This window comes from Hetaerina americana, unplaced genomic scaffold, assembly GCF_022747635.1.
Source record: "Hetaerina americana unplaced genomic scaffold, ioHetAmer1.1.p SCAF_9, whole genome shotgun sequence".
NCBI classification, from domain to species: domain Eukaryota; kingdom Metazoa; phylum Arthropoda; class Insecta; order Odonata; family Calopterygidae; genus Hetaerina; species Hetaerina americana.
Genome location: NW_027287538.1, coordinates 70,224,564 through 70,250,151, shown reverse-complemented (window position 1 = coordinate 70,250,151; position 25,588 = coordinate 70,224,564). Strand labels below are relative to the sequence as shown.

At 37.3% G+C, this 25,588-nt stretch overlaps 1 protein-coding gene across 2 annotated transcripts in view; it reads right to left on the bottom strand.

Moving 5' to 3' along the window:
* LOC139698949 (protein doublesex-like) overlaps positions 1-25,588 on the bottom strand; it is a 339,040-nt gene that overhangs the window by 126,063 nt on the left and 187,389 nt on the right. For both annotated transcript variants that reach the window (XM_071597923.1, XM_071597925.1), the window contains one exon: positions 17,456-17,599. In XM_071597923.1, coding sequence (XP_071454024.1) covers positions 17,456-17,599 — 144 coding nt within the window. The remainder of the gene's footprint in view (positions 1-17,455; positions 17,600-25,588) is intronic.

Genomic DNA, 25,588 nt, shown 5'->3' with positions numbered 1-25,588 from the left:
AAATGGACTGTACTTGTGGATGGATGCACTTGGATTTTCTAGGGCCAAACCCTAGATACGAAAGGAAAAGCTGTGGTATAACCTGGGGAAAATTACGCGAGGCATTAAAAAAAACCGCACCATTGAGCTTTTTAGATGATTTAACAATGTATACAAGATATTTTGCTCATATTTTTGTGATGCGAGTATCCATAGCATCGCGGTAAAACCGGTCGGCAATTGTGGTGGGGGGTCTGCCCTGCCAACGCAGCCGGTCGCCAATTCCCTCCGAGCAGTCTGAGCGGAAAGACGTGCCACGGCGTGAAGTGTTTTTCGACTTTGTGATACGGAGCGATGGAGAACCTCGCCATACGACACATGACCCCAGCCACACGTCCTTCATCGTCACTAACTTCCTGGCCTGGAGCACCCCGGTGGTCCCCCTGCTCCCTTACAGTCCCGATTTGGCTTCGTGACTTTTTTTGTTTCCCCGCCTGAAGAGAGAGCTGAAAGAAAAGCATTGGGAGACCGTGGAAAACATCAAAAAGCATGTTACATCGTTCCTGAGAGAGACATTCCCATCGAGGAGTTTCAGGGTGCCTTCGTCACACGTCTCCGTAAGTGCTTTGATGTAGGGGAAGAGAGCATTTTCAAAATTTTTTAGCATTTGTACAAGTACGATCAATAAATCTATTTTTACCAGAGAATGCTCATTACTTTTATAGTGGACTTAATGAGAGTTTTAATTCTGTCTTTACATCTATAAACTATGCAATATAGAGTACAGGTCTATGGAAGCCAAGAGAATAAGATGATGGAATTGTGACCGTAGAACCCGGGTTCGATTCGCGATAACTTCCAACACCTCCAAATTTAACCCGAACCGAGTTAATATCTCTGGCCCCATCCCCCCGAGAATCCACAGGTGGCAATGAGAAAGGATGAGGCTCCGTTAGTCCCTTATTTGTGAATGACACACGCTGAGCGAGGAAGATTCTATTTTTCACTGTTAAAGCCAGGCTCATCAGTGCCTTTTTATCTTAGAGCATCACGCAGGTTGAGTTTGCATGAAGTGCATTTTTAAGGCAAAAATATCGATTCAATTCCAAAGCTCGAATACCAGTGCGCAAGTAAAAGGGCTTATTAATCCATTAATGGATAACAATAAAAATCGAGATTGCTGTAAAAAAAGCTTGATGATGAATACATAACCTCTTACTCATACTTGAATAAAATGTAGTTTTTCAATCGCCTGATAATTTTAAGAATTTCCCGCCCTCAACTCGAAGACAAACGATATTATTCTTAAAAAATACAAGAACTTATTTAAGCGAAATAAATGGCTTTCTACCGATTTCCAGCGGAAGATATTTTATTAATGCTTCGAGCGGGGATATAGGCCGAGAACCAATGACAAAGGAAGACGAGCCAAAGAGAAGTGGCATTAAGATGTTAAGGTGGAAATTACTACCCCAACGGTTAGGTGTGGAATACTCTAGAATAATAGAGTACTTACAGTACATGGTGTACTCTATTCTGAGCTGATAAACGCACATCCAAACTTTATGCGTACAAATATTTGTGATTAAACTTAAATACTGTTATTAATACGACAGCCAGATCATATTATGAAAGGTGTGTGCACTGAAAAGTGCATGAGTGAAAATTCGCGGAGCATGGATTCTTGGTGGAGTTTTAATGCGTAGTAGCACTAACATAGGGCTGCATCTGCATTTTAATCATTCCCACTAATGTAAATCTCTTTTCCTCGTGTAGACCACAACAGTCTAGATGCGATAATGGTATTTTACCAAAGATCTTGTTACAATCATAGTTCCAAATTTTCTCTAAAATTTAAACCAAGTTTTATCCACACGAGATGAATTAACTTTCGTTTGTCACGATTTTTCCTTGGCACGATGCATTGAAATTTACAATAAATCCGTATTCTACGGCACCATTTCATCAAAACATATTTTTGTTTTAACATTTCGGTGGCTAGAAACTTATATTGGCAAGGAGAATTCTCTCTGTGGTAGTCGAAGTTATTTATATATACACTTATTGAAAAATATTTCCATATTTAAACTTCTATAGTATGCTTTTTCTATTTTAGAATAAATTCGCTGAAAAATGTTAAACGCATTATGACAGATACGAGTTTTGTTTAGAAAATTATTTATTAATTTTCCAAACAACACTCGTATCTGTTATTAATCAATTAATAATTTAATATGGACATCAAACAATTCCACTAAGTGAAGCCTGAAAGGGTAAAGTATATATATATTTAATTTTTTATGACTGTGATATTGTACTTATTACTATTCTAGGATTTACCCAACCACTAGCATGAACATTGAAGCCTTAAAATGAATACACAAAAATAATTTGCAACTATCATAAGAGACATATTTTCTTCCTGCCGTTACATCCAAAGAAACTGATCAGATATTCTCATAGATCTTGAACAGAGAACCAACACCACGGTTAAAATATAATCCGCACGCAGTAAATTTAGCAACACGTGCAACATAACCCAGAATAATACCTCAAGGTATTCTGAATGAGACTGAATTCCCACGAGAATGAATTCCCTCTTCTGTGATTGGTTAGAAAAATGAAAGCTACACCAGCGTATTCAATGACAGCCGCCGTGAGTTGAGAAAAGTCTACAGTGACAGGGTTTACAAGCTTCTACGTCTAACAGAGGAGGTAGTATGCCTGTTTTAAAGTCAGGCTCAGCATGCCTGATTCCTCACTGATAACGTAAATCCCCCCAAACAGCGAGGGAAACACACGGGTATTGAGACAAGAGCTAAGCTTGGAAAAAAGATTTCTATCCGGGAAGGCCCAATTTGTCGCCATATCGGTAACATCAGAGCTTGCTTTTAATTTTTATGAAACCCGAGTTCAATTTTGTGCAGGAAACGCGTGATTGTGAGAAAAAACCGTGCTCGAAGAAGGAAATATGGTTGTAACATTCCGGGAAGGCACAATTCAAATTTACTGAAATGCAAACCGCCCAATCGGAAGAAAAGAATCGGACTTTTCAAACTCGCTTTAGGACATCCGGAGACATCCCTATTCACGGAATCCCTCATGGCGTGATATCCTTGGCTACAAGACAAATTGATTAGTCATGAAATAAGATAACCAAAGTGGGCTGACATATTGGAGGACGGGAGATGTGACGGAGAGCATGGGATTGACGGGAGACTAAGCTTAGTAAAAATTGCTTCCCAATGCTGCAACCATCCCCTGCCACACACCGTAGCGGTGGCTAGCAGGGAACTAAAATATTAAATAATCACGATTAAAGCAATATTTTTAAAGCGTACAAATCATGTGCAGGATGAAGAAAAAGTAGTAAATAGTAGAAATAGTGATATTTAAGTGATCTGAATTTTAGAAGTGACAAGATCACCAAAATGTGACTCGTTTGGATCCATGATATTTGAAGTGAGATTTTACTTTGCAGCTAAGTATTGCGCGACTAGCGCAAATGATTTCCTACCTCCTCGCATCTCGCCAAAATCCTGCAAGCCTCCTCAAGTGATCGAAACGTTTTTGCCCACAATCCTTTCACCCACCCTCGTCAATATTTTTTGTCAACGATATCCCCTCTTCCCCTTTAACCCTCCAGCTGCTGTATGCTGACCATACCAGCATCTTGGCCCAGTGAGTCATTCTTTAAGAGGGCCGCAAACAACCTTCAGCCGCTGCCCCAGATTTGACCTCTTCGAGAATTTCCCGAACCTATGGAAACATAGTGTCTAGGGCAGGGTATTCGTTAGTGCGTGGTCTTCTTGATAAGACGACTGAAAGCCGGAGAGAGTTCTCCGGTCCACTATTGCACGACCGAAACGTGGAAATCTCAGAATTTACGCTCCTTGGAGTTGCCCTGAAAAACTGACGTGGGTAGCCCACATGCGCAGCGCCACCACAAAAGAAACTGCAGGCGTAAACACCATGATATACCAGAAAGATTGGCATTCGGAAAGATTTGAGCCTCACCATAGTTCTAAAGATAATCAGTGCGTCATTTCGAAGTTTGGCACAGACATCACCGATCACAGAGAACGTACTCCTCCCTTCCCTATGGGATAGGTACCAATGAATTACACACGACCCAAGGTACACTTCTTCCTTCCCAATATTGTAACTCCAATCCCCCTTACGCATGCCACATTTTGGCTTAGTAGAGAACATCATCACCGCTAACACCCACCTCCAGAAACTATTCAGAGCTGACCGCTGGGTCGTTAACGGCGATTCAGAACTCACAAGACAGGTATGGTATGTCGAATGATTCGTTTCAGGGTCAGGAAAGGGTTACGTTGGGTTTTGTTGAGCGCAAAATTGATAGGGATGACGAAATCTTCGTTATCCACCGCGTATGAAACAATAAGGTAAATGCAAATTGAGGGCCCTTGATCACGCAAAGGTTGTAATATTACTTTCTGAAGAATGTTATCCAACATATTATTATTAAGTACAGAGAAACGTAAATGTATTTGTCTCCTGCGATTAACGCGAAAGTGATAACTATGATTCTTGGATAAAATACCGAAATGTCTGAATAGGAATAAAAATATATTTCATTTAAAAAACGAACCTCTTTTTAAGCTAACATATCTTACTGGCCTACCTATAGTATTTCTTGGATGATTGCTTACATTCAGCGAAATGCCACCGAAGTCCTCCCAAACAATTCATACTCATTTGGATTCCATGAGGAATCCTTGAATATACGACCCAGAGCAATTGAAAACCTCTATTACACCGAGAGCCTCTAATCAATGAATGACCCAATTCTATTCCCAATTCTATAGTTTTCATACACAACGTAAACACCACATGTTGATAAGTAAGATAACCCTACAAGGTCAAGATTACACGGAGCAGAACATGGACGGAGTTCTCTAATGTTGATTTCCAGGATTATACTTAAGTTGCCTTCCGGTATGTATTCACTCCTATTCCCTGTGCGATTAGTCTCACCATTTCCCTCGCTTCATTTCAAAATACCATCATTTGAGGAACCCGACAGTTAAATGGCGATCGCGGTCAGCCTCAATCTTTTGGAGATAACGAGCGAAGCGAAGTGTTAAACATTTCCAAGAAAACGCTTACCGCTCAAAGAGCGAGAGAAAACTCACTTTCTAGACGGATGAGATACATAAAAACATTTGGAAAAGCATTAGAAAACACTAACATTCATCTTTTAGCAGCGGAAGCCATCCAATTATTAAAAAAAAATATGGATGTGAATACCACCGGGCGAAGAGCTGTTAATCATTCAGAAGCACGTATATCTTATTCCCGAGTACTTTTATGGAGATACGTTTTAAGTCATTCGTGAACGAGAGTGTGATGAGGAATGCCTATAACTCCGAAGCGTATTACTCGCGGCTCATTTGAAATAACGGCTCCGACCAATAGGAGCGTGAGTTTTTAGGTGATCTTCTTCTTCGGCTTTTGGTTCGTAGCACTTCGACCTGAGGATTAGGAGAGAGAGGGTCGCGAGGGACAAAAGGTGCACCCTATCCCAACCTTCTCATTTCACCACTCGATGCCTACAAACACTCCCCCTCCTTCCAGCCCTCACGATCCTCTCGACGATGGTACAATCCTACAGACAGCGACGTACTTGCAGTGGATTTTTACGACCGTTCCCAGAACTCTTGTAATCATATGCTAGCACGAACAAAAACTCATGGGGGTAATAAAAATGGCAATAATGACGGTGAGGGACGCAGCTGCGCATGGGAGGCAATTGCTGGGCGTCTTCGCCGAGGACTCTCGCGGAAAGTGAAGTGGCCGTGAAGGGGGGAGGTTTTGGAGGAGGGAAAGTAAAAAAGAAGCAAGGGTTGAAGACGGATGCATGCAGGCGCGTTCAAAATACTGATGGAAACTATCAAGACCTAAGCGATGACGATATGAGCCCCGGATTAGCGGGATTGTCTCGATGATGCTCCGTCTCATAATGTTCTGGCAACATTTCCTCATTCAAGTCTTCGAACATTTCTTATTCCAAACAGTTAAGGCTTTTCCTTCGGCCGCCATGAATTGAGTTTTAATTGAGCTCTTCATTCGAAAAGAGAAACAAAACTGAAAGAATACATTGTTAACAAATGATAAAGAAGCTTGCAATATGCATAGTTTTATTAAGAGAGCCACGGAATTCATGGACATAATTATTTGTTAACACTTTAAGAAAATATGGGAACCCTGTTGATAATCACTGATTTCTATCTGAAGAATTTGTTATGAAATAAAAGGCATCGTATAATTAAGGCGAAAATTATATTCAGATAGTTATTTTACGGTTATTCAAACGTCTGTACTCTTCGAAATTTAGTTAAACAGGCATTAATGTCCACAAGAGAAAGTATCTCAATAGTTTCAGCCACAACTTTGTGGAAGTTCATTTTAATAAATGAAAAAGAAAAACTTTGTTTCAATAATATGTGGTAAAATAAAGTGGTGGATTGAAACAAAGTTTTTCTTTTTCATTTATTAAGAGAAAGTATTACAAATAAACATGGAATATGAGGTGTTTTTGAGACGCAAAATATAATGATAAGTGTCAAGACTTTCCTTCCCATAAGGTATTCTATTTAAGTACATTTGCTTGAATGATAAACGTGAAAACAAGATTAAGATAAGTGAAGTCTAGAAGCATAAGCAAAATTAAGAGATAATTAAAGGCTTCTAATTTGTATTTCTACGATATTTGCCATATTTTCAATTGAATTCTGTAACTACTTGTCTTATTTGGATATGAAATTGAAAATAATAAAATTAAAACTCATTAGATTTCAATTATCACGTATTCCTGTACAGGATATACTTAAAACCAGTGGAAAAAAATCGTACCTTCACTAACCGAAAAAGTTTTGAAATGTGATACATAAAATTTGGGAAACATGTAGTTTGAAGTAGAAGGCTCAATGAATGGGAAAAAACGTCTCCGAGTGTCTTATGAAACTGTTAAAATCTATAATGGTTTGGATGCTTAACAATAGTTGATATACCATTCCATCGGTAAATGAAATATAGGTACCATCTTGAGAGAAAATCTATTTCAATGCATGATAATCTTCAGCAGGGTTAGCATGCGCTTTGAAATTAAGAGTAGTGCTGACACTAAAAGAACAATTTTATCAATACTATTTAGTCTACCATTTAAGATAGGATTTATTTGAAAGAGACTAGACAGTGTTGCATTTATTTTCCTCTCCAACAAGGGCACGCGACCTGGCACCTGACTCGAGAAACCCTACTTCAATAACGACGTGACTTAAAACGCGGGTGAAATGATATGGGGTTTATCGGAAGAGCTCATACAATTATTGAACGTTTTCAAGGACTGCATGTTGGTTCTTAGAAGACAAGGAAGAGGAGAAGCAGAATTACCATCTAGACACGATGACTGGGTTTGAAGGTAGGAGTAACTAATAGTCAAACATGTAGAGCGAAGTATTTATGACTCGCGACCCTAAAGTTTTGTCACGCTTTTCAAGTTTTATTCGACCCCTATATCTAATAGGAACACTAAAATACCAATCACTAATTATTTTATGAAAGAAACTTGCTTATGTTGTGTAGAGCATACATTTTGACTGATACGATAACTATGGAGCACAGTAGAAGCATTTGTGATAACAACAGTAGAGATATAAATCGAGCAATGAAAGAATCATAAAAGAATGTGTTAACTGGGGGCATTGGTAATATGACAAGCATATGTAAGGTGCTGGTTTAATCTAGGGTAGGGAATGGATAAAAGTGGAATCAGCAAACAGAGGGATTAGGAAAAACGGAATATGTTGAGAGGAAGTGGTACACAGAAAAATGTTTGCGTAAATGCAGTTGAAGAAAAGTTCAAGACAAGAAGGAATTATACAAATTTTAAGAAGAACGGACGTGAAGCGGTCCGACAATGGCCCGAGGTGAAAGAGGTATGCAAAGATGGGGGAGGAGGAAAATAGGGTAAATTTCACTTTCGTTGCTTAAAACTATGACAAAGTAATTTTAAAGGGAACGGCGTAAAATTAATGTATGTAAAAATGATATCTATTAATGTTATGACCAAAAAACTTCTGCTGAATAAATATCTACGACAAAGTATTCCTTTTAAAATTTCATTCAATAGAGATCGCACTTATATTGAAGTATCTTACTCTACCAAAGAATACCCCAGTCAGGACACCCAATAGAGCACTATATTCCGCGAATAGGTGAGGCAAAAATTGAACAAAGGGAATTCGAGACATTAGCATATAGGGCACCAGAATGCACATCCAAATCGACGATAGAGTATGGTCTATGATTAAAGTCTATAAATGTTCCGCGTTTACTTTCAATAGACGAAACGCTTCTAGCGATCTTCTAAAGAGTTATTAGATTGAGAGTCACGTAAAATTTAAGAGAAGCAAACCCTGTAAATCAAAATCCTCAAATCCTGTAAGATGATGTTGCCTAATTATTTTTCGTCCTTTATTAACTAGAGTTAATGGCGGTTAAACAGGGCTCCTCCTCCATTTTCTTTTTCCTGATAATATTTCCGATCATGGTAATGGAGACATTACAATCGAATTTTTTAGATCTCTGGGTCAAATATTTAGATTTCCTAATTTATCATTGGTGGAGGATATACGTGCATATTAACAAGGTCACTCGAAACCCTTAACTGAAAATTTAATGATAAACAATTCCGTTAAAATGCAAAAAAAACCATAAGATTAATATGCAGTAAGTTGCAGGCGGAATAGCAGCGGGGGAAGAGCAGGTGACGCCAGTTGCTTGGTAAGTGATAGCCAAGATGAACACGCAACCATTTACGGGGATGCTCGTGTTTCGAACACCGAACTCGCTTCTCAACTCGTGTTCCGGGTCCGAAGGGGGCGGATTATACTACGCACTCAAAGACCTGCGGCCAATTAGGTGACGGGAGGTCAGGGGAGAGTTTAAATCTTCCTCACATAGTGGTTTAAACTTGTGGTATATAAATTTCATCCGTTACATTACCAGCTGCTGTCGTTTACGCTCGCAAAATATCTAAAAGGGACAAATTTCAGTTTCTCATCGTTTCTACTTAGAAATCTCATAATTAAATTTCAATCCAAGTTTGAAATAAATGGAGCTGAATGAAATGAATTAAATTTAAATAATGTGAAATCACTCTCCATGATCAAACTAACTACGGTTCTGAAACTTTTTTAATCTTTGGAAGACTTTCAATTTCATATTTTTTATTCACTTTCAAAGATAATGACATTTTGCTGACACAAGGAAAACGGGAGAAGTACGTGAAATATGACAAAAGCGGAAAGTCTTAAACAAACATTCGATAGTCAAGCATAGGAGTGAGATTTTATGAAAACGTTGTGCTCTTCATTAAACTGATCATATTATTTTTTTTAAAATAAGCCTTTAAATTAAACTTATCACTATAATTATTCCCGCTGAGTTGACGATAGTCATTACAGCATAAATATAAAAATAGAAAATAAACACGAGAATCAAATAATTATGTGTTGGGGATGATTAGGGTGTTTGGAGAGTTCCCATTCTTATTACTATCTCCTACATGGAATTCCCCTCGTTTGCTTTACATAATTTATTTATTCAGCAGTTCATATTTTTTACTCTGATTTCCCGCTGCTTAAAGCAATTGCCAACTGAATAATTATAGTTGATTTATTTCCGCAGGAAATAATAAGTGTCAACAATTGAAATAGAAATGACCAATGACTTAAATAAACGATTTCGTTCGTGAAAACAATTTATTTTTCTGGTTCACATAAAAAGAAGACGCAGAAAACGTCATGCCCTTTCTCATTTCTTTCTCGTTTCTTCTAAAAATAATAAAAACTAGATAGGACTGCCCTTCATCCTGTTCCAGAGACTTTGTGTCAACCGCGTAGCTAGGTGAAGGGAAAAAGAGAAGAAAACTGAAATCGAAAGGCATTTTGAAGCCCGTTTCATTCTTCACCGGAACAATATCATGATTCATGAGCTTGGAATATGGCGGTTCTTTAAGACGTTTGTTTGCGACTAAAGGGCTTCACCAGCGAATTCCCTTTATTATTTCTTACTTTCTCAAGGACTTTAATTTCTTCTACGCTGATTTTATTTTAGCAAGATGCGGAAATATCGCCATGCATTTTACGGATTTCGTTTATATCCTTCGCATATGGAAAATCCTGTTCACCAGTTCTATTTTTCTGATGAGTCGTTCGCGAAATATTCACGGAAAAATGAATTTTCGCCTTTCAACTCTTTTGGCGGACCATGAAATAAATATATCTGGCAATGTAGCCGTAAACATGCGAGCTATTTGCATACGCTACATACAAGTTACGCAAACGGCGATGTAAAAATTGCAATAACGGAAATAAACATACACATATATTATGATCATTTTTTTAATATGTAGAATGGAAAAGCTTTTAATTTCCTCTTATTATGGACTGTGCGGCGCGAGAAACACTGGAAGATTTTTTTCTACCGTTTTGGAACTTAAATGGCAAACTGAAGAGTTAGAATTCCCTCAAAAATACGAAACTAACCCGGGTTTCATAGATTTTCCTCACTCATAGGTTATATTAAATTACTCAAAAGGAATTCCTCACCTCGATGAAACAGAAAAATTGCCATCTTAAAGATATGAACCCAACTTCTAGTGGGTTAACTAAACGGTTAATGTTTATCTCATTCATTCTATGTCATTTCTCCCACGAGTGAAACTTCAGGGTGGCCGAGGAAAAACCTTGCCATAGGATAGCTAAATGATATTAAACGACTCCTCTTCCTTCCAAATTGAGTAAATGTCAAAATTTCGCAATAAAAAAATCATAGATCAGGATAGCAAAAGTATTGAGAAATTCCCTACCTCACCTTTTCACCTCATATGCTAATGCTAATCGCCATGACAGAAAGAGTGAAACTTATAAAAGGTCTTACCGTTCGAGGGTTGGTGATGAACAACTTAAAGTGAAGACGTCAGTAAGGGTAGTCAGCAATCTGCAAGTGGGTTGAATCCAATCGGCAATAGGGTGAGATGACCTAAGCGCAGGTATTTGATGTTGCAATAGATAACCTATGTGACATCATGGACTCCCATCCATGTGCTTTCAGATGGCATCAATTTACTCTTGTACACTTTCTCCATTCAAAATTTTTCTTATACACTTGACTCTGTGAATGCTCTTATCTGTAGCCACTGCAACTAGCAAGAAGACGGTGGCTATTCCAGCCCTTATTCAGCTATAAACCAAGACTCACTGCCTAGTTTTCCATGATCAAATAGACTACGCATCTGTTATTCATTCATCAGACCAATTTCAAGATCTGATGAAGAAAGGTGAAAGCAATATTTGACACACAAGACGTAGAATTCCAGCAACCTCTGGATTAAAACGAAATATTAGTCGATCAATTTTCTCACCACTATGCGTGATGTTTAAGCCGGAGGAGGATGTTTGCTGAATGTTTTATTAACACCATTTTCCAACTTTGAGCTCGACATGAGAGTAATTGGAATCACTGGCCTCATTAGTTTTGTTTTGGGCGAGAAAACCCTTTGTGAATTCACAAAAAGGGCACTGTCAACACAACACATTTCAAGGCTTTAATTGTTTCATCCAACTTGACAGTGATAGATAGATATGACTATCCATCTTGGTTATTTTTCTCATGTCGATATAGCTTTCCGATATGTTGCAGTGGTATCATTCCTTCATTCAGCTTTGGCTCACTGAACTCATCCGTGAAGTAATTTTTGGACGAGCAGATTTTCATGTAATCTTATATTTACAAAAATATCAATAAACTTAGAAATCCTTCGGAAAACACATTACGCCATGGTTTTGATTTTTAAAAAAAGAGATCATAAATTGCAATCCACTTTTCGACAGGAACGAAACTCTGTTTCAATGTATGACATGAATAACTAGTTGCATATTTATGTCAGATGACAATTTTTGACTGTACACAAAATGTTTACCTTACCGAATACCTGTAAGTTTCCAATAAATGAATCGACAATTTCACTAACTGTTTGTAGGTGAAGATAATATTAGGAAATAAACAGATATACTTTCCATTTCCTCATCATTCACGTAATTGGTGTAAAATATAGAAAAACGTAATTCACTCACCTGGCATTCAAAATGCCCACATATTTAAAACTTGTAAAATTTATCATTCTTAAAAATGTAATGAGGAGTAGAAATAGAAAATTTCTTCCTTGACCAGAAAACAGAAATGCATGAGATATGTCGTAGCTTTTCACTTTTGATCATTAGTCATGCCACGTACATCTCACTATGCATTCCTTCAAAATTGCAACGGCAAGCTACCACTTGTGGTTGCCAGCTCATAAACTCATGTCTTAAAATTATTTATCATTCAATGGTCATCCCCAAGAAATAATTATCCATCAAAATTTATATAGTCTAAGTCTCACACCAAGAAAGCATAAAATATCACCAACATCACAAACACATTCATTATTTCGTTATTTTCACGTCAACAATAAATATTAAAAAAGGAAGGTCATGCAAAACTTCATTTCATTCATTCCCAGTGCACAAAGCAGTAATCTCTGCTTTTTCATGCGCACTTAACAGCATGGAAAATATTTGTTAAAAAACTGTGCACATTTTTATTTTTCCATTTCATGAATGACCTATATTTGATCACTTTTTTACTGAGTAGTAGAATTTTACAAATAGCCTAAGAAATAAAAAATCGAGCAGTGATTGATCCAGCGCAAATATTATTGCCATGGATCCGCAATTATGCCACTCGGCACTTGGCCTTTGATATGTTCCCTTTTTTAAACGTTTGCCGTCACTTTTTCAGCATGATTTTGAAAATGATTACATTGACTCACTTTTCGCCAGCAACTTTTGACTGGTACCCTGAATACATATGACGTGTATTCAATACGTAAATTACGAGAATTTGAATTGCTAGGTAATAGTTAAATTTATTCATTATTTAAGGTTTTCTTAATTTTTTTGGAACAGGAAAATGTCACACAAAGCAACTGTTGGGCACATGCCTGGCAAATGTGGAGGTTGGGACACTATTTAAGTGTTGTTTTTGTCCAAAAATTTATGGAAAGGTGGTGAAATGAAGCGATTTATTCATATCGCTTCACGGAAACGGCATGGAACTTGTAAGTAGTAGTCTTTATGGAACGATTGACCATGTGACAAGATCTCGTGGTGCTCTTTGTCAATGGAATTGAAGAGGAGAGTAAGCATAACTTTCAAATTTCATCACACTTGACAACATTTTCTATCTTGGTCATTCAGAATGTCTCCGCTGGGACCATTGAGCTTTAGTTTCGGCGTCATATCCATAAAATCGTATTTTATCACTTATTATGAAACATTTCGGTAGTTTTTCATCGTTGTTGACTTCATCTAGTGACTCCTAAGGCACTTCCATTCTCCGCTGTTTTTGTTCAAAATGCAATAATTTTAAACACATTTTGCTATCACACGTTTCATGCACAAAACATCCGAAAAAAATTCACAATATTATCCAATTGACAGGCTAACATCATAAGCAACTTCTCTGATTGCAATTTAGCGATCACTCATTATTATTCCTTTCATTTTTTGACGTTTTCATCGTTTATTGATGTGCTGGTACGTCCAGAGCGGTCGTCATCCGGCCAACGTCTTCACGGCCATCTTGAAAACTCTTAAACCACTCTTAAATCCTTTTTTATGTAAAGAAGGCTCACTAAAAGCGATATTCAACATTTATAAAACTTTACCGCACTTTAATTCATTATTTTAGAAAGCTTTCACTCAAATTCTCTGATCCCTTTAGTACACAAATATATAATCGCCGTCCCTGCCATAGCACATTGAAGCCTTTTTGACAGATGACAACACACCACATAGTGTCCAATATAACTATGTTGCACAGATACTTTTCAGGCATGTTGACCAACATAACAATAAAACAATAGAACGAATTTGCTTGATTTAACGCGCTAAATTACGGAATTCCCGTTACTTTTTGAGTACATCTCGTAGAGCACGTCATAACATATATTTCACTCGTTTTCATTTTCTTATGAAACTCTTCTTGAAATTCCACAACAGGCAATTTTACTGCCAAGAATGCGAGCACAAGGACACAATTCTTGAAAATATTTTCGTGCACGTTCACCTTTTAATTAGAAATCCTTTATCATCAGTATGTGTATACGTTCCAATAATATATTTTGACACATTTGACATTAAAATATTACCATCCCAGTAAAAGACACAATTACATAGTTTTCCTCAACACCAATAGCAAGAAGGAAATATGTATGACTTCTGTTTTTGAGGAAATAACCATGAAATAGCTCCAGCAAGGATTCACATATTTTATGGTTGAACGTCTTGTCGATAGCGTAGCCCAATTAATCCTTTTAGGAATCATTCATTGCAGAAATACCATATGCATCGGAATGCTTATTATTTTCAGAGGCAATCAATATTTTATTGGCTTATAAGCAAATATTTAAGAAGACATTTTCTCCTGGTGCAAAACGTTTGTTTTCTTTGCCTCGTTAGGTCACCTTTCGCTGGTAGACATGTAGAAACCAATAACACTAGGCCACCACAGTTGTATTAAGTGATATTTTTACTAAGCATTCCTTCATTTCGCAAACACTGCCACGGGTTTGTAAGCACAAACAATAGGGCCGTCTTCTTCAGCTTCCTCTCTGTCCATTTTCCAGTGACTGCTCATTTGGAGGTTCTTTTTCTGACGAAAGATTAAATCACAACTAGAGTGCACTATAAAGTGAAGTAAATTTGTGAATATAACAAATAGGGTTGTTTTCTACAGATCACCCTTTGGACAATCAGAGAAAATACATTTTGGTTTTCACTTCCAAAAGTTTCAGCCATTTAGATTCACAGGAAAACTATTCGAATCGTCTTTCACACAAACTGCCAACCTTTCGTTTCAAGCAACTCCTCGTCTGCGACGCCCGTATGAAACTCCACATTTTCACTCCGTGGTCAACGTCCATGGCGGTCAAATCATTTATCATTTTATAGCTTATATTTACAGCATTTTCAATCCTTCATAACGATATATTTCACATTTTCGCTCGCCACAGACTGGTGTTTCATTTTTGATAACACAGTTCTTTTTATTAGTTAGGCATGCTTCACCTTTGAGATCACTGAAGCTTAAAGGCCGACGTAGAATCACAAAGTTCCTAGATGGAGGCACAATAGCTGTAATCCCTAATTTACTTGCGAATTAGTTATCCGTATCTAAAGTATAAACTCTGGACAATTTTCCTCGTTGCCGCACAATGAGAATCAGATCTTATTTACTGCTTCCGATAGACCGTATCACAGTCATGTATGAATTATGTTAGCCACACGAAACTTTTCTTTTGAGTCTTGTTGCCACATTTTGGGGAGTTTAATCGTCCCCACGACCCAAAAAAATATCGAGAAAAGTGTAAGGTAGACAATCAATACCCAAACTGCCATAAAACTTGCATATATCATTAATTACTGAGACACGTAATTGCATTCACAAATCCATTGTATCAAATGCCTAAATCACTTAAAGGAATCACAAAAATTGCTATTCGTAAAATCACTGAGAAAACCAACAAGTGTTCCAAAGTCATTCATCCAGGTCTGCTGCACCATTAGATGTACCTAGAGTGGCAGCATCCGAAGTTGCTTCTTCAAGAAACTGTTTCCACTCTACATGCCGACAGTATTTCGAAGAGTCGTCGGATCCACATTATTTTTAATTCCAGTAATTCCTATTTTTTAGCTTTGATAACATTCAAACATTATGTCTTCTTTAATTTATTTAAAACTTAAACGTCACCAAAAACTTTAATTTCTCAATCTGTATTTAGCATTTTCTTTGCTATTTTTCTTCCGTTTTCTGTAGAAATGTTAACCATTTCTTTCAACTGTTCGCCACATTCAACAAAATTATCTGCTTCAAGTAGTTCTTCTGGAGTTGGATAACTTTAAAAGCCACATTGCGAGCTGAACATTGGTATGTGGATACTTAAAAATCGGTTTCACTTTTTCCAAACTTTTTGATTCCACAATTTGTGAAAACATGAGTTGAGATATTTTCAACTTAGCTCGAGTGATCTCAGGTGAGAAAATATTACATGTATGTATATTTTACTCTTTAGTAGAATAAAGTGCACTTCCTATCTGGGGAAAACGGTTACGAAATATAACTTTTTCAAAAGAATCACAAACAACTCAAATTGGTCAGACTTCAAAACTCTACACTTATTGCAACTCGATTCCATATTAGGCCTCTTTGAGGTTCCTGGCACAGAAACTATAAATACTTTGCATTATTTTTAAAATTCTGTTTCAAGGAGCACTGATGTGAAAGAGATGATCTTATTCCCATCGTATATTTTCCACACGTACTGACATAGTACTTCCTTTTCAATATGGTTTATATCACGTCACCACTCTTTGACGGTAAATCATGGGCCCACTCTCTGGTGATCCATTCGACCAAGCTGTTCAATCTTCAAAATATAATCCATTGCTCTTTTCAAAACTTTCTTGTCGTTATTAATTTCTCACAAGTTGCTCCTCGTTCATATTACAGAAAGCACTAGAGGGAGCACTTTACACTTTCCGAAAGTATTTCAACGTTTTTAAATTGATTCAAGAACCACTCCAAATTATTTTTTAAAAAATTGAATAATTATACACAATTTGAAACTCACATATAACTTCCGCAATAGTTCTTTTGCACGATTATCTTCGCGTGGCACCTTTGACTCCTGCTTACTGGCTTAATGAATCACCTTTGAACCTTAGCACATTACGAAGAATACTTAAGAAATACAGGAAACACGTGATTGATTGTCACATTCCATTTCTTCAATGACACACAAGATTCAATTTTCCCTCGCCGTTGATCACAACAAAATGAGACTTGATATTTCCACTGAAGAGTTACGAAGTGGATAGAAAATACGTGTCGTTTAAAATTGGGATTGCTATGAATTATATGTATATTTGTGAATAAATCACAAAACACAGTGTTTCTACCACGCTCTTTTGAAATAATTTATATTCCATGTGGGGTTTTTATTTTTAATCAGAAACCATTAGCCCCAAAGGACTTCAACCCACCTTGACACTTCAAATTATATGCATATAATGGATTACACCAATGCATATCACACAGAATGTATTAATATGAGAAGAGATGAAGAACATCATATTTGAGCACGAAATAATAATTCAAGGCTTTCCAGGCCTTGAAACGCTCCAATTTTCTGAACACAATCAGCCAACTGCGTTTTGAATCATGATTCGTGCACGATTCGTATTTAAGGGCATGATAACAGACAGTTATCTCTCCCAAAATTTGGCAAATAAATTCATTTCAACGAAATTTCAATGCACTCTTATGATCCTGAACCCACCATTTTGTATTTGGTTCGATGCTTCCTTTACGTCACACCTTGCACCTTGGAGTATTGTATAGATGAGAGGAAGGGTTTCCACGGGCAAGCGGAACATTTGGAGTAATGCTAAGATGGCATCTTTGATGAAATTCATATTGTCACCTGAAAGAAAAGAAAGGATGGAATTAATAATGTGATTGATTTAAATGTCAGAAAACAGATAAGGATACTTCTCCAATAAATATGATAGATATGCCTCCAATAAATACGAAAATGTATAATAATAATCCGAACGGCATTTGAATTTATTTTTTTCAAGAGCACTGCCGCGGTCAAATTTTAATTAATAGAGTTTGTACAACGATAAGATACGAGTTTAATGGAAAACAACTAACTTCTGTGCATTTCATAGTCATGACTATATGTCATACATTATACGACCGTATAACCATGTAAAATTTAGTTATTCAAATTGCTATTAGTGTTATTGGTTTAAAATAGGAATCACACAGTGGAGGGAATATTCCCGCGCATATAAGCACATTTGAGTCCAACGCAGTGGCCAAGGGTGCCATTTACTGTTTGACGCCGAAGGGCGTTAAACAGTAAATAAGAAGGGAAAGAAATACTTCAAGAAAGTATCGGGGGGATGGCAAGAGACCAGCGTCGGCGGAAAATGTAACGGAATGAAGACGGAAATTGCGTCAGAATCAGAATAACAACTTGTTCGTTCTTAAGAGATTTCATTTATATTCTATGAAAGTTCTCTAGCCTTCTGAACCAACTCAATAAAGCATGAGTTGCCTTTTTGCTGGTTATGCAACTACCACCTTAATTTCATTAAATTCATCACCGATGCTGGCCTCTTTATGTCCTAATGCCACAGTTACCAGGCGAAGGGTTTCGAAGGCGAGTAAGCCTTCGACCCAATTCTCATTCAACCAAGTCATTGCGGAGATGTAAAAGAAGAAGAAAGGATGGACTGAATGGTACCGCGAAAATCACTATTGAAGGGGTAGTGAAGTGAAGTACCAACAAAGCTAATGGTTAATAGAAAATCAAATTTATAATGGAAATGAAATGTAATAAGATAGTTGAGGCTAGTGAGAATATGCTACCACAAGAAGTAGGAATACAGGGATGATGAAAGAGATCTATTTACACTTGAATGCTCGAGAGAAAAAATGGGTACTATTTATGTTTTTTTAATTTGAAACCTACATTTTTTGAATAAATCAAACTCACTCCTTCGATGCTTTGAGGCAGCCTATTTCAATGCATTGATTGATGGGAGACTTTCACAGACCGCAATTACGAAGTCATCCGACCCAGGTTACAATGCAAAGAATTATCATAATCAGATAAGGTAAGAAAACAGCCACTTTCATCTGAATCAAAAAAATAATCAGGGGAGAAAAATTTGGCTGAATTCACTGCATTAACTAAGCAAAATGTCGGTTTTGATGGTTATCCACCTAGCTTACTCGTAAATAGTCACTAATGGCTTATAAATCAAGAAAAAGAACACCTGATTTAATTTATTCTAGTGATCCCACCTCTAAGATAAAGCATAAATAGTGTTCAGTCCGGATTTTAGGCAACATCAACTATATCGGACGAAGGTTTTCGCGGCGTTCAGGTGAATTACGCACACTCTTCCACGTTGGCATCACGTTGATGGCGACGCCGCCTGGCATAACAGGCGTTCGCAGGCCAAGCTGACGCCCACTTGCCTGGTCTGAGTGCGCCTACAGAGAGCAAGTTAGAAATGCGTGAAACTTCACTATCTAAATGATGAAAGGTGGAAAACCTGCATGAGTCAACATCACTAATAGGATTTTTAAAAGAATTCTCAAAGAAAAATTTCACCTTTCCTTTAACATCACATTAAACCTAAGTAAACTGTGTGAATCCCAGAAAGAGAAGTAGAATTTACATCCTAAGGTCTGGCAATTGTGATATGATGTATGACGAATAGATATTAACTAAAGGAATTAAAAACATTTGAATACTTGAGAAAATAATTGTTAACGTAAAGGGCAAATTTGCAAACATCTTCTCATTTTGGATCACACCACACAGCAGTTACATAATGCGGCCTATCTTGTTCCTCCCTTCCTCGGTAAACATAAAAGAGAATTGCCGTTTCCTTTACCTCAAGTGATGATGATGCTAGTGCGTCGATCCCTGGTAATGTAGCTCTGCAGAAGTGGTTCGTAAAAATTTTTCATCGATCAATAAACTACTTGCACATTTTTAGAACCCGGAGTTAATCCTTTAATCATTTTGAAATTAGTTCAAGAAACATTTACGGCTGAAATAACTTAAAATTTTAATACTAAAGTTTTGGGTATTTAATTTTATGCCCAAGGTAGCCATTTAAACAATTTTAGCAATTTTATGCGTTTTTTTTATAGTTATTGTCCTTGAAAACTACCTTTCCTGTTGCATCACAATTTATTGCTAAGCAATGCCATATTTTAGAAAAAAATCACGCTAAAAGTTTTCGATTAATACTGCTGCACAAGCAATAAATCCGTCCAAAGTCTGTTACGATAGTCCAACATGATCTCCGCTGGAAATTTTACATCTTTGGACAACCTAGGATTTACATATTTGATAAGAATAAATGTTTTTTAGAAATATTTATTATTGAAAATATTCTTGAAAGAAGAGTATTTGACAGATATATAACTATTTCATGCCATTTAAAAAAAAGGCAATTGAGAGGCATTGCATTTTAAACGCAACCACCTTCCGTGGAAGGAATCATCTTTACTGAATCTTCCGTCGCAAGCCGTCATCCTTTTCATTACATGTGAGAGATTGGGTAATCAACATTACAGAAACATATCAAAGCCTTAATAATGAATAAAAACTTTATTTCAGTAATAGTGTAGAATAAATACTGTCAGTTTGTAATTCCAGCATTTAGATGTAAATATTTTCCTAAAAATTAAGCATTGTGGTCACAAATTAAAGATATTGTTTATGGTCTAAGTTTGCCCCTTGTTTTATTAAATAGCAATCTCTCTTATGGATAGCCAGAACCCCACGCTTGCGCGCCTCCGCCTACTTGTAATTATACGTTTCAGTGCATTTCATGATAATCTAAAATATCGATTTGGCTGGATTGAACCATTAATAAAATCTCTATGGCCCTACACCTACATGTATTTACGAGTTTAAATTATTTTCTGACAAACGTTTCATTTAATGGCCCCCGGAAAACGTCATATATTAACGTTTAACGAAGCAGTATGTATGACAAAATTTAAGACATGACGACACGGTTAAGTTTTACATTTAAATGCTATAAAGAGACACTGTGAAACTTTAGGTTGCTATGAATTATCAACTGACGTGAATAAGAAATTTCTAAACGCCATTATTTTAGCATTAATGTCCTCATTTGCAAGTAAAAATATCACAGAACACATCCGAGGATTGCGAACTGGAAGAACAACTACTACTTTTATTATTCCACCGCTATCACGCAATCATCATTGCTAACTCTGCTAGTTATAACTTTTTACTAGAAAGCTTTTAAAAAGGTTTCCTGTAAATTGCGTTTGAATATTCGTTAAAATCTTATAGCTCGTAAAAAAACAAGTTCTTGTAATAATTTAGTAAAAATATTACAACTAAAGACTAAAATAATATCCCTTTGATGGTGGAAACAGGCGAATGACCATGTGTAACCTAATGCAACGCATTGTTTCATTTAATGTTACAAGAAAAAAGAAAATCAAAATAACTAATTACATTTAGAATGTTAAAAAGGATTAGATCTCGTAATCTTTGGTGCAATGATAAAAAATTTGGCAATTTTAAGGTTAACCCCGAATACAAAAATTAAATTCAAAATTATTTTCGTGCGATAAGAAATGTTACTTTAGGTAAAAAACGGGAGTTTAATGACCTCTATGGCCCCTTTTGAATGTACATGTCACTGCATCCACCCTTGATGGTGATGTCTCGCATACAGCAGGAAGAATGTAACAGACTTAGAGGTTACCTAAGCAGCGATCCTGGAGTTAAGCCAGCATAAGGTGCATCGGAAAAAGCGATGATACGCAAGGGAGTTAGATAAGACTCCCTGATTGACCTTTGTTTTTAAGACAATATACAGGTAAGCGAAGCTGGGCTCTACTGTGGGTCTAAATTAGGAAACACGAGGCGAATTACTAAGTCGAATACGTGAATAATCAAGTAGAACATTAGATGGTCAATAGCCAAGAGAACGCCTCAATTATTTGCCATATTTATAGTCATGTACGACGAAGAATAAAATAAATCATTTGAAAAATAAACTAATTACATTACTAAGAAAGAGGTCCAATTAAACGTTTAATATGGATGAAAAAAATGCAAGGCAAGAGAAACCATTTCCACTTGGGCGAGTAATTTCGACATACTAGAAGAAGAAGAGGATTTGAATGAGCAAAAATATAAAGGTAACACATGTAAGAACTTGGACGTTTGAGCGGCTTGTATTATTATTATTAAAACTCATATATGCACATAGACAATGTCAGGTGGCACACAAGTTGCAAGTATTACAATCCAACTTGCCTTGGAAAAATAGCATGGCATCTCAAATCCAATCAATTTTACAAAAGATAATAAATAAAATCGGTCAGAAAAAAATAAACTTACAGGAAACTTCCAAACACCAATCTCTAACACAAAAAAAGAAAGTTTCCATCTGATTATCATCTGTTTCCCAATCAAAAAGAAAAAATCAAAACTAAGCTGTTGCATGCAATTTTACAAAAGACATAAATCAAATTATTATATAAATTGCATAGTTCTAAAGTATAGTCCATGGGGAAATAAGATGGTTAGAGATATGACATGTACACATAGAAATGGAAGAAAATAATTTAGATTCAGTGTGAAGGGGAAAAGGGTTAGAAATAGTATGAAATAAAAATCATATGTGGACTTCGAATACATAGAATATGAATAGTGGAAAAAAATATGCGAAGGAGTCAGCTGTAGAAGATAGCGATGGGAGCAAATTTAGAGTAAACAGTGAGAGATAGGAAATGAATATTAATTAACAAACAAAAGTAAGAGCATATGAAGAAGAAAATGATGAGAACATAGAGTTTTCATCTCTAATGTAAATAATTTGTGAACTTTAATTGAAGCGCCGTCGTAATAGAGGAGGCCTAGGAATCTATCTACTTTTGATTTGTAGACTTTCTATGAGAGTTGAGTCAAATTTTCGGGGTTGAAAACTTTTTCCCCAATTTAAAATACTTCATGAAAGAAAAAAATCTTGGTCCCATTTGAAAGGGAGCAAATACAACCGATAGGGTAAGGGGCACAACGAGCTGAGAGCCTCAGAGCCGTTTCAAGCCATTTCTCAGCATTCCCACGACTCCCTATCCCATTACGGTACCCGGCAATAAAAAGAATCGATCCTACGACCCAAAAAGAACTAATTACGAGGGTGCGTCTCAGGGGAGGAACCGCTGGTAGCCGATGGGAGGGTGAAGGAGTGGGTGAGGGAAAGGGGGTAGAAAAAGATTGGCATTTGCAAACTCAGACTCACACAAACGGAGGAGACGGGATAAAGGAATGGTAAAGAAAATGCTTTGAATCTGAGCCTTTCAGTAAATTAATCCTTCTTTTATAAGGACCGAGGAAAAAAAACCCCTTCCAATTCCGGCTGCTATTGTCTTCTTTGCGATCGGCGGGTTTGGGAGAGGAGTGGAAGGGGAAGTTAGGGGGAGGGGGGAGGAGTCTACCGCTGGAAAGTTCCTTCAGACGCCCAAATCGGATGGGGATGAGTTGAAGAGGGGCCGGGAAGGGTGAGATCGGAAGGAGGTCGTATTAGGGTGGGCGGATGTGCGGGGGAGGGGCGGATAGCGAACCCTTTTTCTCCCCTCTCTACGCTCCTTCCCCGAGGGGGAGGGCACCCACACCACGTCAGCGACCCCCGAAAACCCCTTCCCCGACCCTTCCGAGGTCTTAAAACATTCCCAAGTTGTGGCGAAAGAAGGGATTACAATCGAGTTCCGCATCCATTTCCTCAGAGTGGTTTCGCGTCTCGTTTCGTATTTGTTTTCATATATTTTTTTTTAAACATCTTCCTTCACCCCCCACCCAAACCAACTCCCACCTTCCCTTCGCCTTCCCCTCCAAACGGATCCTTTAGCATTTCTCCCTCACCCTCCGCCCCTCGTTTCCTTAATTAGGCGGGAACTAAATAAGTCGAAGCGCGGGAAGCGCAAGAGACCGAATTCGGGCCGCGGGAAGAGGAGGGGGAGTGAGGAGGAGTAGGCAAGCTTCGAGGGAAGGAACGACTCTGCCCGTAAAGACGGCTTGTGAGACTCGGGTCGCTTCCGTAATCGTAAACCAAGCCCGCGAATTAAGTCGGTGTCGGCTTCTTCAGAAGAAAAAAAATGAAGCAGGTGCCGCGCAAGCGGTTTCTCCCTGCAACACATGCAGAGGGACACGAGTGCAAACCACCAACCCCCGGCGGAAGGGGACGCTACAAATGAATCTTCGGTTTGGAAACTTCCTGATCTCGTACCAGACAAAAAGAGTTTCATTTATAACAAATTACGATGCGGTGAGAGTATGTACAAGACAGGTTTAAAGCGAATTCGTATGAAAGGAGTGTATAGTTGGCTGTATTTTTCTTATTGGCACAACAGAAATACAAGCGTACAGCGTCGTTTATACTTTCCACGATTGGCATACGTACGTTTAAATTCAAATGAAGACTTTGCAAAGATGCTTAAAATTTTAAGTAACAGTGTTTACACTGTGTTCGTCTTTCAGTCACCAAAATATTCCCCGAATAATGAGCATTACTTTCCCAAGACTCTCGAAATTAAAGCAACTGAAAAAAATGGAGTTGAGGAAAGCAACTTTGAAGTCATCAAAAAAAAAGCATGAGCATTCACGAGCACAAGAAAGTTATTTCCCAGCCAAATACCAGAGGGAAAAAGAATATAGTAAGTTTTCTCTGGAAATCGTCATTCGCGAAACGATGGTACTATAGCTTGTAATGAGCACGATAATATCAGCTTGAGAATAGCATTGCTAAATTTCTTCTTCACCCGTTAAATGGAGTTGTATTGAATCAAGTGATAGGCATGGAATTTTAATGGTTTATGATTTTCCGCAAATACCGTGCTTTACCGAGATTCCTAGAAGAAATGTACTTCTAGAAGTTTCCAGAAGAGTACCGTTACAAATTTTCACTCGATTAAGTACTACGGTTAGTGAGCACCTTAGTCATGTTTTTATTTCTTACTGTTTGCAGATAGCAACAGCAGGTAAGAAACCTCAGCATCTTTTCATCAAACTGTTTGCTAAAGATAATTTCTCACATTTGTAGGCATTTAAGTACTCGAAAGAAATACCATTGGGTGAAATGTGGATAGTAACACATATAAATATAGTTTTCTTTTTGATTTCGTGGGATTTTGGCGAGAAGGAACAATTCATGGAATTATTTCTTTTCACACGCATCGTACGTACGTTCTCCTACGACATCAATTCAGGGATAATTTTGGTGACTATCGTTTTAACTTCTCTTTATAAAGAAAAAAAGAGGTGATTGAGCTATATAATTTGATCGAGCTATATCGTTGATTATAATAGGCCAAAATTCACTTTTTTCAAATCTTAGGGATCCTATTTTCCGTTTGTGGAATGGGATACCAAAGTTTTTAGGGCTTAAAAAATCTATAAAAATATTTGGGATTTTTTTGGAACAGAAAATAAAATCCTCCAGGTTTTATAACCAAAAAATGGAAACTCATCATTATAAATCAAAATCAGTCGGATCATAAACTTAACTGCACTTGATCTCCTGCCACTTGAAGCCGCTCTCACATAACGTAAGGAATATTTGTTAGATTTGATGTTAGCTCAATATCTCTTACCACTCCAAATGATAGCGATCAAGTCGAGGCGATTGGTAAATAGCCCTTTTCTGTACGATGACCAAAAGAAACATCCCGTCAATCGATAGCGATGATCTCCAGGCTTATTTAGATAGCGGACCCTAAATCGATTCACAGGCCTATATTATCTTCTTCCGTAGTCAACTCTATTGATACGGACTTCATTTGCACTCTTCACAAGAGGGCTCTTAATTTTTCGGCCCTCGTGACATCGGAGAGG